This window comes from Stenella coeruleoalba, assembly GCF_951394435.1.
Source record: "Stenella coeruleoalba genome assembly, chromosome: 7".
Taxonomy (NCBI): domain Eukaryota; kingdom Metazoa; phylum Chordata; class Mammalia; order Artiodactyla; family Delphinidae; genus Stenella; species Stenella coeruleoalba.
The window spans coordinates 60879110-60897877 of record NC_137153.1 but is presented as its reverse complement, the minus strand read 5'-3'; the positions used below and the strand labels follow the sequence as shown (position 1 = coordinate 60897877).

The 18768-nt window shown below is 37.9% G+C and overlaps 1 protein-coding gene across 1 annotated transcript in view; it reads left to right on the top strand.

Moving 5' to 3' along the window:
* Positions 1-18059, top strand: part of LURAP1L (leucine rich adaptor protein 1 like) — a 45017-nt gene extending 26958 nt beyond the window's left edge. The window contains exon 2 of the mRNA XM_079926369.1: positions 17300-18059. Coding sequence (XP_079782495.1) covers positions 17300-17674 — 375 coding nt within the window. The 3' untranslated portion in view covers positions 17675-18059. The remainder of the gene's footprint in view (positions 1-17299) is intronic.
* Positions 18060-18768: the final 709 nt, after the last annotated feature.

The window sequence follows — 18768 nt, the reverse complement described above, 5'->3', positions numbered from 1 at the left end:
TTGTCCACACTGAAAATAGGCCTGAGATACTAATGAAGCCCCGTGAAGCTCTTCTGAGGGCAGCTTAGAGTCAGTAACCCGCAGCATAGCAGTGTGGTGATATCCTAATCAAGAGCTTCTGTTTAAGACAATACGGTGAGCTTTTCTACAGCATTGACTCTCACAGCATTTCTTACCCTTGCTCAGCACTCCACACTCTCCATGACATGCCTCCAAATTACATTCTCACCTTCACCTCCAAAAACATTCTTGATCCTCGGCACCTCTGGTTGGCTTGCCACTTCCCTGATCAGGAAGTGAACTTTTACATCTCTAGTCTTTGCCTATTTTCTTCATTACAGGCTCAAATTATAATGTCGTTCTTGACATAAGCCACCCATATTCATCTCTCTCTAACCAAATTCATCTTGTTCATCATTATGCAACTGACATAGGTCTTTTCCCAAAGAAAATTAATCCATACTTATTCTCTGCTACATTACCATATACATATGGATCAGTTATTCTTCTCCCTCACCCGTTTCTTCATTCAACATACCTTTGTTGATTTGCCATGGATTGAATACTAATAATCCCAGTCAGAAACTAGGATTAATGGATAGGATAGACCCATTGCACTGGAGGAGTCCCTGCTTACCACTTCTTTGTCATTTGTCTTTGCCTTTGATTGTTATCACTATATCTGTTTCTGCCATGTTTTGAAAAATTCTCTGCCTTATAAGATCCCTTAATCATGTGTAAACTCTTTCTACCAATGCAGTCATGTCCCAGAATCAAACTCTGGGATCATTCCAACAGTGTTCTATTGGACACATGGGGGAAATTTCACTTTTCTTTGCAAACTGTATATTGATCATATACTAGTAATGTGATATTTTGGAGAATCAAGACATTTTAGGCCTGGAAGGAATCTTAAAGATAATCTCCAATATTCTTACCTAACAACAGGAAAATGTAGGCATTGGAAGATTAGGTGACTTATTACAAGTCATAGGTTAAGTTACTAATGGAACCAAAACTAGAATCAAGGTTTTAGGTTTCCTTGTTGTTCTCAACAAACTACCCCATCAGTGGGTAACTGAGTCACAGGACATCATTGATATAAATAAATAATAAGTCAGCCATCACCTCTGTTTTAAAAGCATTGTATGTTTTTAAACATACAGAAATAGAAATAGAGAATACATCTACACAGAAATAGATCAGTGTAGATATAAACATGACAAACTACATCACATTCAAAGAAGAGCAAACTCTTACACATCCAGGTGAAATCATCTAATTAGAGTAAAATTCTAGGAGAATACTAAATTGGAAAAATAAATATAGTTTTTGAGGCAATGTCATTTAAAGGGCTAAATAAGTTCATTTAAAATAAATCAAACACAGTAATTTTTTAAGATGGTATCATGCAAAGGGGCAGTTTAAACACTTTAATTTCTAGAAGACTAAAGATAGAAGCATATAAGTTTAGTTATTGATAATCTTCAGTGCCAGAGGCATCATTAAGCTATCTGCAGAAAATGGAAAGGGCTCAATAAGATTATGAGCACTGGATCATCACAGTACTAGATATATGCTGAATCACAGATAATCAGAGAGAGAAAGCCATTGGAAATAAAGAACACAGGCGTGTCCAGTCATTTGCTGTGGCTGCTGTCTAGCAAATGGGTGCCTTTGCAGAGACCCTAAAGACTAGCTTGGGTGTAAAAGATATATAAAAAATTCACCCCTGAATTTGGGGTCTTATCTTGAGAAGGTAAAATTAAAAGGGTTAAAGTATTATTAGAATAGATTTAGTTGTTTGATTAAAACACAAGCATATGTGCCTGGAAATAATGAATGGTCATAGTTTGGAGTTAAGAATACAACACAATTTTTAAGTCACTCAATAACTCTTTAAGCAACTTTTTTTTTTTTTTTAATCAAGGACATGCCAAAGTCAACACAAAGAATGGAAACTTTTCAGGTTAGATAAGGAATCTCTGCTATCTGGGCAGATTACACAGAAGAATAACCTTTTACTTCCTCTTGTTAAGAGCAAACTAAATTCTTCTACACCAGTTTTTCATTCCAACAGAGGGAAAAAAAAAACAAGTTCTAGCTTTGCATTAATAATAGTAGTAATTTATCCACAAACTCCTTTATAAAATTGTCTCCTAACATATTGTCTAAATATCTTTGATAACTAAACTGTTTAATATTTAATGAAATTTGTTGTTATTCATTGTTTTAAACCTATGTTTTTTTCTTCTAATAAAGATTTAGATTTTAAAAAATTTATCTCCTAATTAATCCATCAAAACTGAGCAAATTTTACCAACATTTTGACACATTTTATTGCTTTTCTTCCAGAATCATTCTTTGTAGATATGATAATTCAAGGCAAATATAGTTTGGATTTGTTGGCATATTTACTGAGTTTCTATTTCAATTCAAGCTCTGTTCTTTACTATCTCCTTTCACATTCTGGAACAAACCGTATTAACTGAGAACACAAATACTCTCCTCTTTGATAAGCAAAAACATTTAGTTATAGTTCTTTGCCATGTTTATTTCTAGTTTAATCTCAACAACACATATAAGCCATAATTTTTAATCAAACTTACTATTCGTTCGGAGAAAAAATGGAAAGTAATCACTGTCTGTCATACATAAGCATTTTAGGAGACCAGCAAAGCTTACACCACTACACTGTAAGATCTCCACAGCCAAAGGCATACCTTTAACACTTTTGTAGATGGAAAAATATGTTCATTAAAATGACCCAAAGATATAGTCACGTTATTACTGTTAAAATTAAAAGCAAAGATATACATAACAAATTGGTGTCCCATGTTTCAATATTCTATTTTCCTTAGAAATTAGATATCCATAGATTTTTGGTTATTAACTTGATTTATATTAAAGTTCTAAAATTAATAAATATCTTGCAAATTATGTTTAAACTGACACAGTACAGAACATAATTACAGTTGAATCAAAAAGATTGAGTTATAATGCAATATAGTTGAATACGTAATTGCACGTTTTCTTAATCTCAGTATATGGAAGAAACATTAGCTTATCTCACAGTAAACCAGTATAAGAAATTTAGGAATTTAGTATTAACTGGTCTCTTCATTAGAAAATAAATCCAAATCTTAAAAAATAAAATAAAATTGTATGTTTGGTCTCCATACTGAAAAAAGCTGAAAAAAGGAAAAGGTATTCTGTGATTATAACCTAAAATTACCAAACCAATTCATGTCTGAAGATTCACTTTGATGCTTCTGCGATAACACTGTGAGGATTTTTTTTTCCTTAACATGTCAGTGCATTCAATATACTACAGTTCGATTTTTTTATCTTCTTGAAATTCTGGGAATATTAAAATTTTGCAAGTATTTATTATGTCTCTAATTAGAAAATTCTCTTTTTGCCTAAGAGACTTTATAATTTATTAGTATACTCTAGAAGTAGGGAAATATTTCATTTTCTTATCGGTGAGCAGTAAAAGGTTTTTCTCAATTAAACAGCCACCAACAGGACTTGAAACTTTAGTTCTACCACCCCAGACACAGGGCACTAGAAAATGCAAAGCACACATTCTCAAAGAGTTACTCTACTAATCAAGGGAAATAATATTTTATACATGGATTTGAGCACACCAAAAGACAAACAAACAGTATAGAACGACTAACCATATTCCTTGCCATCTCTCACCCAACAGAGAATAGATTCCCATCATCCTAATAGAGATCCCCAAGTGAACACATCATGAAACCAGATTGCCAATTAGAGCTACCCCAAATAGGGAATAATTTATAGATTATATGACCTTGAGTGGCCTAGGGGTTCAGTACCCAAGCCCTTGGAATTGGCTATTTCACACATATTTTTTATACAGGAGAGTTCAGTACCCAGTTGTGGAAGTGGATATTACCTAAACAGTAAGTTAAGCAAAACGATTAGCCAAAAATCCAGAACAACAACAACAAAGCAAACAAACCAGAATAAAAAGCACCAAGTCAGAAGAAAACTGAGTCAGAGAAGATAAAGTTCAATTGCTATTTGTGATTTCACTCCAGAGGCCACTTCCTGGGCAACTCTGTTTAACTAGTTCCAGCAGGTGAGCACACTAGGCATCTTGACGGCAACCTCCAACCCTATCAAAGTGTAATTATTAAGTAGTTGGAAATATGGCTCTCGTACAAACAGAGGGAGCACATGTTGAAGATTTATTTAGCTCATTTAATGAGAGAAGCATCAAGATGATATAGCTGGTCCAAAAGAGAGGAATAGTTTATATATTTTCTCAGGAAAGACATATGAAATTATTTGGTTAGAGACAAAACTGTTTAATGTGGAGTGGGACAGTAAAACCATAACTTTGAGATTTATTTTTTTTCACTGGACAGAAATCATTTTCATGTCTTCCAAACACAAATCTACAAGTCAACTTACAACTTCATAAATCTGGGCCAAATTAGTAAATTATGGGTCACACAAAGGTATCTCCCCATAGATAGTTAAATTATGCTTTGGGAGGCCTCTTAGGTTATGCCCCAGCACATCACTGAAGAGACATTTAAACTTGAGCTCACTGATCCTTTCCTTGGCTGTGTCCAGTCTACTGATACATTCATCAAAAGCATTCTTCACTTATATTTTAGTGTTTTTGACTTATAGCATTTCTTTTTGATCCTTTCTGCAAATTATCTCTCTGCTCACATTACCCACCTGTCCTTGCATGTTGCCTTTCTTCATTAGATCCCTTAGCGTATTAATCATAGTTATTTTAAATTCCCAGTCTAAGAATTCCAAAATGTGTGCCATATCTGAGTCTGGTTCTGATGCTTGCTCTATCTCTTCAGACTTTTTTGCTTTTTAGCATGTCTTATAATTCCTGGCTGAAAGCTGTATATGATATAAAAGGAACTGGGATAAATAGGTCTTTGATGTGAGGTTTTATATTTATCTGACTAAGAGTTAGATTGTGTTTACTGTATGCTGTAGCTGTAGTTATCAGAGAATAATATTTCCTCTAGGATCTTTTTTATGTCTATTCTGTTGTCTTTGGGTTTTCCTAGAGACTCCTTAAATAGAGCCTGAGGCCTGTAGTACTTTTAGCTGTAATCCCTTTTCTTATGCAGAAGCCCTTTCGATGTGATGTTAGGTGTAGGGAAGGAGAGGCATTCTGTAGTCCATGATTAGGTCTCGGTCTTTTCCGGAGCCTGAGTTGGGCATTTCCCTTCCCCCAGGTTAGTTAGGCTTCCGTAAAACCCCAATCAGTGAGGCTCTGGTAAAACCGTTTCCCTTGACAGCAGGCCTTGTGCAGGAGAACGGAGAGCTCTGGGCATATTTGAGAGGGCTCACTTTCCCCCTGTCTGTGCCAGCAGCATCGGGGATAGTGAGAACCTGGTGGGGTTGCAGGAGGAAAAACTCATGAAAGTGTGGGGCTCTCCCTGAAGTTTTTAACTCTCAAGGTAGTCCACACTGAATCTCCAGCACTCATCAATTAACAACTTTAAGTCTTCCTACTGATAACTGGCTCCAGATGGGCCTCCTGCTTCTGGGCATCTGTTTTCGGTTAGCTATGATCCTCTGTAGCCACCTCTTTGTCTCCTGGGGACAGCAGTTTACGCTGTGACATCAAGTCTCTGAGGGATCTAAGAAAAGTTGTTGATTTTCAGTTTAAGTTTCTTTCTTGTTGGGAAGATAGGAGTGGTAACTTCCAAGCTCTTTATGTATCAGATTGGAACCACAATGAGAATAATCATCAGCTTCCCAGATTTGTCGTGATAATGACATTAAATGTATTAGATAAGTTAATATTTAAGGTATGCATATAAGTAGCAGTTAATCAATGACAGATATGTTTACTAATATCCCTAAAGCTGTTCTTTTTTTTTTTTAAATGAGACAAAATCACTCGATAAAAAAAAGTCAGCGTATGATCAACGGATGTTGGAATATGGCAGGTGTTTCTCACTGGCCGCTCTTCAGGGTGTGAGATCACTGCTCCAACTTGTGTCATCTGGAGAGCCCCACCCAAATTTTCCCAAATGAAAATATTTAGTCAGTGTTTAGGCATCATATGAAAAAGAAAACTAATCTTCATCATAAAGTGAAATATTCCAAATATTACCAAATTATCAACATTACGTAAAAAAATGAATGGTTCTAAAAAAATGCCAGCGCCTCAGTTACATTTCCTATGCAAAAGGACCATTCTACAGAAGGCCCTTTCTAAAGAAAATGGGTTAATATAGGAAATACAAGTCTGGCTCGTAGGAGGCACTCAGTAAATACAGGTTTTATCCTTAACCTAATCTCCTCCTTCCTTTCTCCTAGTGAGGCCAAATTAAAGTGAATTCTTCGAACTAAATGAAGAATTTTGAAAAGCAAGAGTGTAATTTAGTCAATTTGTCAATATTGGAAATTCAAAGATATTAGTATAGTTAATCTTAGTGTATTCTAATTTCTTAAACTATATCTGAATGTTATTATTTACATTTATTATCTTATACCCTCCATTTTATGACCATCAAATTATAAGGAGTATTATTTATAAGTGGTATCTATTGAAAGCATCATCTGTGTCACTAAATACCAGAGATATCATTTGTCATTTCTCCTTGAGGGTAATAAGCCATCTTTTCTTAGGGAGAAGAAAGGTGGTCCTATGGGAGATACAGATGGTGCCTCAATGAAGACCTTGAGTCCCTTGAACATTTGTTGTCTTCATCAATAAACATTTAACTAGTTACTCAATTTTTTACCTTTTTCAAAATATAAAACAATGTATCAATAGTGTAGCATTCCACAGACATGGTGGTCCAGCATCTATCATTCAAAATTATCCACAAGTAGAAAGATATCTAGATCCTTGCTACTCATAGTGTAACCCATATACCAACAGCATTGGTGTATTAGTTATCCCCACTGCATAACAAATACTCCAAAACTTAACAAGGTAAACAACAAACGTGTTATCTCACAGTTTCTATGAGTCAGAAGTCTGGGCACAGATAAACTGAGTGACTCTGGATTAGGGTCTCTTCCAAGTCTGCAATCAGCACGTCAGTTGGGGCTGCTGTCACATCAAGGCCCTATTCAGGGAGCATCTGCTTCCAAGCTCACTCACATAGCCAGTAGCACATGGCAGCCCTAGCGCCTTGCTAGCTGTTGTCCTGAGATATCAGTTCCTTACCATGGAGATTTCACAATAGGACAGTTCACAGCCTGGCAGATGGCTCTCCTCAGAGCAAGTGGGAGAGTATACCCAAGACAGAAAGCACAGTATTTTTGTAACCTTTTCTCAGAAGTGACATCCCATCATCTTTGCCATATTCTATTCCTGAGAAACTAGTCAGTAGGTCCAGTCTGCACTCAAGGGCAGGGAACTACACAAGGGTGTAGATCCCAGGAGAGAGGGGGTTTATTGGGAGATATCTTAGAGGCTGCCCACCTGTACTGGCATCCACTGGGAACTTGTTAGAAATGCAGGATCACAGAACTAGTGAAGAGAATCTGAATTTTAACAGGATTCCAAGGTGATCCATATGTCAAGAAGCACTGCTCTAAGGAGCAAGGGCCAGGTGCTTTATTCTGTTGCAGAGGCTGCTTCCTCACTTAATTTTACTCACTGGTGAATGTTACTTTCTAACAATTGCAAAGATTAATTTTCCTTGCAACTCAGTTCTCTCATACTCAAGAAAAAGGAAAAAATGTAGGGTTCCTGAAGGGCTACTGGGCTGCAGATAGCAGATCAGAAAGAGTTGAGGGACTGAGGAAGAAAAAGGGAGCAAAAGGACTGTGACAAACAGATCTAATATCAATATCCAGTAATTACTGAAAGAGAAGATTGAGCATTTGTACGCGTAGGGATGTTCAGGACCATGGGGAAAAAGGACTAATGCTCTATTCCCTCAACAGCCCTTAAGTGCACTGCTGAATAATTCTGAATTAGAAATACTCTGTTTATGGTGGTGGCCTCTTACTACTTGATTCTGCTTGGGTCTACTTCCTTCTGTTTACCAAGATAGAGAAGTTCACAGCATATTTTAGAAATAAACTATCAAAAATTATAATATAGAAATGCAAATACTTAAGTGAGTTTTAGGCATCTTGATTATTCCCTTTCCAAATACATTTTATATCTCAATGATGCTTAAAGAATAATCTACATTCAGTATTTGAAACCTTTCCATAAAAAAACACTAATAACTTTGGTATAAATATTTTATATCTCCCTCAAATTCTTCTTAGGGGAAAAGATAAAATTCCATTGAGCTTGTAATCCTCCATTAAAAAATGGCCTAAGGGGAAAAATGAAAAATCTCTAAATCTACTTATCACAAACATAGTAGATTAGGGAAAGCCTCTATTCTATACCTTCACTGGTAGACTGGAGCCGACTCCTACTTGGGTGTGGGAGATGTTTGTTAAATTTTTAGTAGTTTTACATACTAGTTTTTAACCACAGTCACAATTAAAACTTAAAGTATGTATATAAACCTACAAATTAATAATTTATATGAAAAAACAAAGGTAACAGATACTCAAAATCATCACTTTGTAATTATTTTCTACACTTTACGTTTAATCTTTTTTTTAGGTTATTTAAAACATCTGTTGTATCTACAGGGTTTTCACACTACATAATGCTGTACTACCGAACATCTCTTATGAACCCTGTTTGGTGACATCACATTGGTAGCTTGAAACTGGCCATGGTAGGAGTATTTACAGCACAGAAATTGGAAAATGCTATAAATCAGAACTTGACTTAATTTTGCTGATTGTCCTCAAGACAGGGAAATGTTAATACTACAGATTCAGCTTAAAAGTGTGTCATGTCCTTAGCTATTACATTATCAATAACACAAAAAAAATTGGTAAATACTCTTCATGCAGTCAAAAACTATTATCCGGTTCAGCAAAATTGCTCCCATCACTGACAAACCAGTAAAGTTCAGACGTAACTCGTGCTAAGGCTGAAACAGGCTTCAGTTTAATGAATATAATTTGTACTAGGGTGAAAAATACTTTAACAACAGATCACGTATCAGATTTAAGGATGAAAACTATTTAGAAAAGAGTAGGTGGATTGGGATCAATTCTATTTGTTAAATTATGGTTGAAACTGAAACCACAAGTTGCTGTACATACAAGAATTCAACAAATATGAACAAAAACAGTCTCTGAGAATCAATTAGTTACAGTATATGGAATTTATAATAAAAGGTACTGTATATTTTAGTGTTATTTGTGAAGAGTGTGCTACACATCTTTTGTATCAGAACAGTTTCTACTACATGCATGTATGCATGTTTGTGTGTGTGTACGTGTGTGCATAGTTTTGCCAGGGAGCCAATTATTCAACATCTACCAGCACACCACCCTGTCTCCTTCCCTCCCAAGGGAAACATGGCCACTACAAATCACAGAGGGGTACATTACCATATCCTAGTCTTCCATGTAAAAATATCATTTTAAGTTCTAAATTAAAAAAATGCACATGCAGAGAGAACATTTATTATAAGTTAGTGGAAACACTTCTTGGCTGGTCTGTGTTCTGCTACAAATGTGGGGAGTCCATGTTTTAGTGACATCATTCCAAATGCATTTCAGCTCAGGTGATTTACAGTCTCTTACATTAGCCAAAATTACACTTTGCATATACATATTAAAAGCTCTCAGGAAAACAATTTTCACTGTACTAGGATGTGGAAAAGGAAATGACGTCATAGGCATCTAAGTATCAACTGGACCTAAAACCTGACCGAATAAGGCTGAAAAGCTCTCTGTCTTACTTTGGTAATCAGAGGACTCGCCAGCAGACACTATACAGATCTCATGAGCAGGCCTGGTGGCAGGAATTTATGTTCAAGATTCAGGGGAGTCACACGTGCCCCTTTCAAATAAACCAGATGCAACTTTCTAATTTATCAAAACAACATCAACCGGTCAGCTGTGCTGATGATAGTGTTTTTATGTAGTAATTTAGTCTTTGGGGAAATTACTCTTCTGTGAGGTTTTAAAGAAAAAAGTGAACTGTTTTAGTTAATGTTCAACTCCACATAAAAACAACTCAAATGGAGGAAGACGAAGCCGACTGATATAAAAATGGAATCCTTTGTTGCCCAGTTCAAAACAAATTCTGTTGTAAATTTTGAACTGGCTAAGAAGGCAGAGGAAAGCTTTGGCAGAATAACACTGACTTGTAAATGCTACAGGCTCTTCTCCTAAAGCATTCTAAACCAAAAGCAGTGGGTGCAAATACTGTAGAGTGTCTTCTCAGACTGTAAAGAGACAGTGATATCCTTATGGGTCCTCTGAGAGAACAGTTAGAGGAGTGCTTTAGAATTACAGCTATTAATAAAACTGCTGGAAATTTTAAGGATGAGTAGGCAGAAAATCTTCTGTATTCATCAAACTGAGGATGAGAATTTGGCAAATGTGAAGAGGGAGCAAATTTAGACATGAGGAGGTTATATAAAGGGAATATCCAGATAAACTGGGATAAACTGCTGGAAAAACAATATTCTAAGCACCTTTACAAAAGCTCTTTAAATGAGTACACATAGATGCTTTTGAATTTTTTTTTGGTATATTTAGAAATAAATATGGCTAGAAAAGAGGCCTCCCCCTAACTACAAATTTGAAAAAAAATGCCGATTGGTTTCTTCTACTTACACACTAGGATTAGAGCATCACATTACAAGGTAAATCTTATTTATTTTCCTTTCTTCATGTGCATGATTATGAACTTGCTTGCAAAGTAGTCTTTCTTCTAATTCATGTAACAGCTTTCTGGACATTTGGGATTTGGGTCATGGATACTGTGGATTTTAGAGTAGGGATTTATAACTGGGAGATGGCTTGCTTTCATCTGATTAGTCAATTCCCATAAATAAAAGGATAAAAATGGCGCAGGAGAGCTTTGTGAGAGAGATGAACACAGGGCGCTGTGCAAGCCTGCACGATGACAAGGTGGAGGGAGCAACGTCCCTATTTGGCAGATACATCCAGCAGCTCATGTGCACATTTCCGTTAATATACAGACCTATTGAAGATGATATGTATGTTTATCCTGGAGCAGACACAAATACGATTTTTAGTGAAACTCAAATGGCAAAAGCTAAAATTACTGTTACCACACAATTTCTGATAAGGTGATTAAAATTCACATGGAGAGCTCAAACTTTAGCCATGAGTTTTTTACTAGCTAAGTAATTTGCCAGAGACGGAGCAGCAAATTGACTGGTCTGTCTCCTGTAGAACTTGCATGGTTCTCTAGTCGTAGAAACAATTTTGTAATCAAATGGCCACAGGAATGACAATCAGAGACTATGTTAGAATGAAGAGTAATCCTGAGACAATCTGATCTACAGAATCTTCTTAGCAAATAACATTTTCAATGAAACCTCAATATAAAAGGCAAACAAAAGTGACAGGTGGACTCCTCAGTTGAATTAAATCTTCATTAGTGGGCAGAAATTAGTCTTTGTTCACAGACTGCTTTCCTACGTTCACTGGATCCTGTGGCTCACTGGAGCTCAGAATAAACCCCCAGGATTCTTCTTCATGTATACAAAAGTTGTATATACCAAGCCACCTTGCCCAAAGGTCAAACAGGTAGACGGTGGCAGTGGCAGGCCAGAGCCCTGTCCTGTGTTCCTCACACCATCACCAAAGAAGTCAACTTAGTTGGCAACTCCCTGATTAAATGAAAATGTGACCACCTTCTCTCTTTCTTGGATTCCACTGAGCCAATTCATAACCTTTGTATTCTTGCAGTATTAAAATGATAGTCTGGACAAAAACATAGATCTGGAAAAGTTTATTATTAAGAATATTTGCAAGATCTTTTCTGACCCACCTCCTAGAGTAATGAAAATAAAAACAGAAATAAACAAACGGGTCCTAATGAAACTTCAAAGCTTTTGCACAGCAAAGGAAACCATAAAAAAGATAAAAAAACAACCCTCAGAATGGGAGAAAATATTTGCAAACAAAGCAGCAAAGGATTAATCTCCAAAATATACAAACAGCTCACGGAGCTCAATATCAAAAAAACAATCCAATTAAAAATTGGGCAGAAGACCTAAATAGACATTTCACCAAAGAAGACATACAGATGGCCAAGAGGCCCATGAAAAGATGCTCAACATCACTAATTATTAGAGAAATGCAAATCAAAACTACAATGAGGTATCACCTTACACCAGTCAGAATGGCCATCATCACAAAATCTACAAACAATAAATGCCGGAGAGGGTGTGGAGAAAAGGGAACCCTCTTGCACTGTTGGTGGGAATGTAAATTGATGCAGCCACTATGGAGAACAGTATGGAGGTTCCTTAAAAAACTAAACATAGAACTACCATATGACCCAGCAATCCCAAAGTACTGGGCATATACCCTGAGAAAACCATAACTCAAAAGGACACATGTAACCCAATGTTCATTGCAGCACTATTTACAATAGCCGGGACATGGAAACAACCTAAATGCCCAATGATAGATGAATGGATAAAGAAGAGGTGGTACATATATACAATGGAATATTACTCAGCCATAAAAAGGAATGAAATTGGGTCATTTGTAGAGATGTGGATGGACCCTGAATCTGTCATACAAAGTGAAGTAAGCCAGAAAGAGAAAAACAAATATCGTATACTAACGCATATATGTGGAATCTAGAAAAATGGTACAGATGAACCTATTTGTAGGGTAGGAATAGAGACACAGATGTAGAGAACGGACATGTGGACACAGAGGGGTAAGGGGAGGGTGGGACGAATTGGGAGATTAGGTTTGACGTAAGTACACTACCATGTGTAATATAGATAGCAGTGGGAACCTGCTATATAGCACAGGGAGCTCAGCTCGGGAGGGAGGTCCAAGAGGACGGGGATACAGGTATACATATAGCTGATTCATTTCACTGTACAGCAGAGACTAACAACATTGTAAAGCAATTTTACTCCAATTAAAAAAAAAAAGAATATTTGCTCTTTCAAGACCCCCCATTTCAATTTCTACCCTAGACCCAGTTCATTGCTTGTTCAAAAATGGTATGAAACTTCAGGCTTCATTCAGTCTAGAGTTGAGAGACCTGTTAGGATACAATCCTAAAGCATGAGAGACTTATGAAGTACAAAGATGGATTGCATTGCAATAACTGTAATGGCCAAAGTGGACAAGTGAAGAGGAAAACAGGAAAGGACATTGACATTTCTTTGGATCAATGAATGAAAACCTTCCAAACAAATTTTTTCGGTAATGTTCTATTCGTTTGTTCCCTTTAACTTTTTTCACCAAGTGTTCACAGAACAACTGTGCTGTGCTAGTATCAGTTATTACCTCGGAACAAACAGAGTAATGTTTGGAGTGTGATTCACCCCATGAAGTCCACTTCCTTTCAGAGATACTATCTTGTGATCTGTACATTTAAGCTAGGAATAACCTTGCCCCAGTTATTCAGTGTTTGAATTCTGTGAATGAATGGGAATGGGATTTCATGCTGGATTTGCTTCAATACTGCAAAGCTCTTTCCTGAAGTTACCTTATTCTTTCCCTTCAAGTATCATATCACAGCAAAACCCACGGGAGGGGCATTCCTGACAGATGGTTCAACCTGAAGCAATCATTCAGCCCTTGGACAAATACTAATTGTATGCCTACTATGTGTCAAGCACTCTTGTAGGTCTTGGGCACAGAGTGGTGAACAGGACAGACCAAGTCCCCTTCACTGTGATGCTTACAAGCTCATGTGGGATACAGAAAATAATAAGTAAACAATAATAAGCAAGATGATTTCCACTAGTCATAAGTATTATGAGAGAACATAAAAACATAGAAATGTTGTGTACAACTAAGCGTGGAGACTGGATACCATGATTGATCAGACAGGCGCTCTCCAAGGAGGAGTCACTTAACCTCAGACAATGAGGAGGGCCTCCCAACTCCCAATATCTTCAGAGTAAAGCCCTGGGATCTTATATGACCTCAAGTGAGAAAACCACACATATTTCTGCCCAAGAGGCAAGTCTACCGTCTTTTTAATGGATGGCCAGACTTCCTAAGGACTGACATACTAACAGTGAGGAAAGGCAGGGCAGCTACTGGAGACAGAAGCCACACTGTGATTTAGTCCTGTGGTGAACTGTTCCTACTTTGAAGGTTCATCCGCAGTAGCATAATCGCACGTTAGTTCCAGGAGAAAGCAGTGTGAAGTGGCCTGGAGCGCCAGGTAATGGGCAGGAAGCCAGCCGTGGGCTCCCACGGTGGGAAGCTGTTTACTCTCTCCCCAGGAGGACACAGGGTTAGACACAGTTAAGTCTGTAATCATTACCAGCCAGATCAACACGTTCTAAGTGACTTGCTTTTGTCATTTTTCCCCTAACAGTGGTTCAATGGCCTGTGAATGTTTGCTTTCAGAAGAAAATAATTTTTTTAATTTCAATAAATCATTCATGGTCAAAGGAAGCTTTTGTTACTTCAGCGTCTACTCCCCTCTCATTCATATTGCTCAACAAAACTGAACAATTTTTATGTGATGCAGCCGCTGTTTAGCTCAGACAAAAACTGCTGGAAAAAAACTATCCTAAGTATGTTTTAACCCCCAGTTGATACAGTTGCTGGGAATGTGTATTATTGTTGTCTCAAGAGCTGAACTTTCTCAGATCCTAAAATTATGACTATTTCCAAAAAAAAAAAGCAATCCATGCTTAAGACAGACCTTAAGAGATGTACGAAATGTAAGACACAGCTTCTTTAAGGAACTGAAAGCTTACCTGAAGAACCAGTGAGAAGACACAATCATAGGTAGCAACATAAGTGTACAAAATTAAGGTATACTGTTAGATACAAACTAAAAGGACTGAGAGGTTAAGCGGGCCAGCAGAAGAGGCTAGAATCAGCAAGTGGTGCTTGATGGGAGAAGTAGGACCTCAAGAAAGGGGAGGATCTGGACAGCAAGAGAGTCAAGTATTTCAAGTGAGGGGAGTAACAAGGAACACGCCCAGAGCTGGGCACGTGTGGGAACAATTTCACAGGACAGGGTGGGGATGTGAACAAATGCAGCTGTGTTTCGTTTGCGGAGCTGTCGGGAAATGGTCACACCTCTGTTGCACCACGCCTACAATGGGCACAGCAAGTTTTATCAGCTACAGATGACTAACTGAAGAATTTTGTAAGACTACGGCTCCAATTTATTTTCTAGGCTCCTTAGTGGATGTAAGCAAATTGTGGATGATTTGTACATATGGGTTGTATTGCTTGTAATTTGAACAGTATCTTGATGACTCATGGAGTATGGGGAGTATTTGAATATGAAGATTGCCAAAAAAACATCCTGCCCCCACACAACATTACTGCAAGGTCATTGAGACACCACCACAAATAGAAAAGCATCTCAAGACTTACTAAGTTCTGCTCATGAATACCTCAGAGAGAAATGATTGTCATTGCTGACCCCCTATGCATTTTTGGTGCATTTCTCAGAGAAGACAAGGCAGTCACCCAAGTTACTTTATTTAATATCCTTGCAAAATTAAGGGTTCTTAAATTGTACGTCATGCTTTTTATATTTATACATACGTATGTGTGTGCATACACATGCACACACATTTCAACCTATAATCTTACATCTTTGAAGTCACTGTAGAAATTCCATCTGTCCCAATATCTGTTTATCATATTCACTCAATCCAAAGTTCCCCTTCAGTTACAGATTAACTCCTACCCAGGAAATATTTTTACAATATGAATGCATACATCTGAAGACAATAGGCTTCTTTCTCCCTTATGGCTTGAGTCACTCACGACTGAGTGCCTTTGAGAATTCTAGAAACCCACAAATCTGAATTAGTCCTGGGTCTTAAAGAGAGAATTAGCAAAGTCCAGCCTCTTGGGTTAAAGACCCCAACAGAAGAAACTGGAATCCCTTTCAAACCATAATGAGTGTGACTAGGACCTCTGGTGGCCAAATTTGTCTCTGCCTCCCTGTCCAGGCCCTGGCATTTTTGTAGGAGCCTTATTTCTGCAGTTCCAACAAGAACAAGGGCTATCATGAGACTTCTTGCAGCCTCTCTTTCCCCACCTTCCCCAGAACAACCACACCCTTGATGTTAACATATATTCCCATTGAACTGTAGGGCCTACAAAGAAATTCTGCCTTGTGGCTGAGAAGACAGATTTCTCTGAAGTAACTTAAGACCATCAAAAACACTATACACCTAGAAAGCACTATGGGGAGTTCTAGAACCTCCCCAGAGTCTCATATCCAATTTTGATTGGGACTTCCCTAGACAAATTTGAAGGAAATAATCAGATCTACAGAAAACATCTGTACATTCATTGTGTAGAGTGGATTGGCCTCGTTTATCAGCACACTTCTGGATTCAGGGAATATTAAAACACTTTGGTTCTTCTTAAAAATAAAAGCATTATTCAGCATTATATATTTGTCAATGTAATCATAAAAAGTGCAGACCTTGGGGCTTCCCTGGTGGCACAGTGGTTGAGAGTCCGCCTGCCGGTGCAGGGGACACGGGTTCGTGCACCGGTCCGGGAAGATCCCACATGCCGTGGAGCGGCTGGGCCCGTGAGCCATGGCCACTGAGCCTGCGCGTCCAGAGCCTGTGCTCCGCAACGGGAGAGGCCACAACAGTGAGAGGCCCGCGTACCGCAAAAATAAATAAATAAATAAAAAGTGCAGACCTTTTCTGTACTCTGAACTTCTTTTTTCTAGATTTCAGTTTCTTCATCTAAAAAATGGGGATAAAAATAATAACACCTACGGCACAGGGTTACTGTTACAATGTAATGAGTGTTAGGTTTTGTAATGGTGCTTGCCACATCATCACTCAAAAAATAGGAGCTGCTGCAATGACGATGATGATTCCTTAATTTATACATTCCTCTTCTCCCCACCTCTCAATGTCCACACACATGTTCTCAATTAACATGGATAAACTATTAATCTGGCCAGAGAGAGAACAAGATTCTTGACAGAATCTGCCATTCAATAGGTTACTTCCAGGCAGCTTGGTCAGGGTCAGGGATGCAGTTGGAGTTTTACGTGCTTTTGGCGCCTGATGGGGCTGACAGGAAGTGAGTTCTTTGATTAAGACGTCTACCATTTGTCAGCAGTTTTCAAAAAGATCCTGCACTCAAGTGAATTTGTATTTTATTCTATGGATTTAAAATCATGGACTGCAGAAGACAGAATTTAAATGCCTTTTGGGTCTTTCAAGAACACAGAGTAACTGGCAGGTCTCTCCTCTCTCCTTGTCCTCCGTAGGTTAACCTCAGAGCCACAGACGGCAGGCTCATGCGCCAGTTGCTCCTCATTAACGAGAGCATTGAGTCCATCAAGTGGATGATTGAAGAGAAAGCCACCATCACCAGCCGAGGCAGCAGTCTCAGTGGCAGCCTGTGCAGCTTACTGGAGAGTCAGAGCACCTCCTTATATGGCAGCTACAACAGCCTCCATGATGGCAGCGACGGGCTCGATGGCATCTCCGTGGGGAGCTACCTGGACACTTTGGCAGACGATGTCCCAGGCCATCAGACCCCGTCAGACTTGGACCAGTTCAGTGACAACTCAGTCATAGGGGACTCACATGCACTGCACAAGCGTCCCAAATTGGATTCTGAATACTACTGCTTTGGCTAATGACCCAGTTTTTTGCATGGGATTGGTGTGCAATTAACTTGTATTTATCCTTCTTCTCCGCTGCTATATTTTTGGTGTGATTTTTTAAAAATATGACAACCTTTTAAAAAGAAGCTTATTTTGGACGGCTTGATGGTATTTCTGTTGCTCCTAGTATTTCTCACCTGGACTGATTAATCTTTGTCTCTCTTACGTCTCTATTTTTATTTATTACAGTGATTTTTCTCCCTTCTTTCACAGTGGCACAAATAAGGTAGGGGGAAAAGAATAAGCAATAATTATGTTTTTGCTTCTGTTTTCAGGGCAAGGGGTCAGGGATTACAAGATAAACTTTGCTAAATTTTACAATAAACCAAAGTCTGATAGTAACTAATTTTGTTGCTTGCATTCTTAAATGTTTCAGAGATTCATTTTCCAGAAGACGCTGAGGGTTGAACAAAATGCTCGGGACAAAGCTAGGCATTATTTCTAGGCCACAATGTCCTAGCGTGAAGTCAACAATACTGTTAGTCACACACTTCTCATTACAATCACTTGGAAGCCCCAACTCTGTGCAATCTGTTCAGTTAAATTTGCTGTTCATAGATCAGCATTTTGTCATCAGTGATTCTAACTCAAGCTGTAGACTAAGTCGTGTAATTATATATATGATTCTCCCAAATTTCAAAGAATAATTGAGATTAGGTATGGAGGTGATCAGAGGTTAAGGTGCCCTAAATTTAATTGTATTTTAGATTTTGTTGATGCTTACTGCATGCATTTTACAATTCTAGGATATATAAAGACATAGATGCACACAATGGATGAATGGATGGATGGATGGATGGATGGATGGATGGATGGATGGATGGACAGAGTGGGAAGTAGAATCACTATTCCCTTAAGAAGTCTAATAGTCTAATAGATCCTTTCATCCTGGGATGGGTAAATAATCTCTTAATTTTCTGAAATGACATCTGAAAATATCACTCGTACTGAACATTTAGTTTTGATGTAATATTATTAATCCTCTACATTTCTTTTACCTTGATGATTCCTAGTGAGTTAATCTTATTGAGATTTCAAGCTGTTCTTTGTAATGATATAGGTTTCTG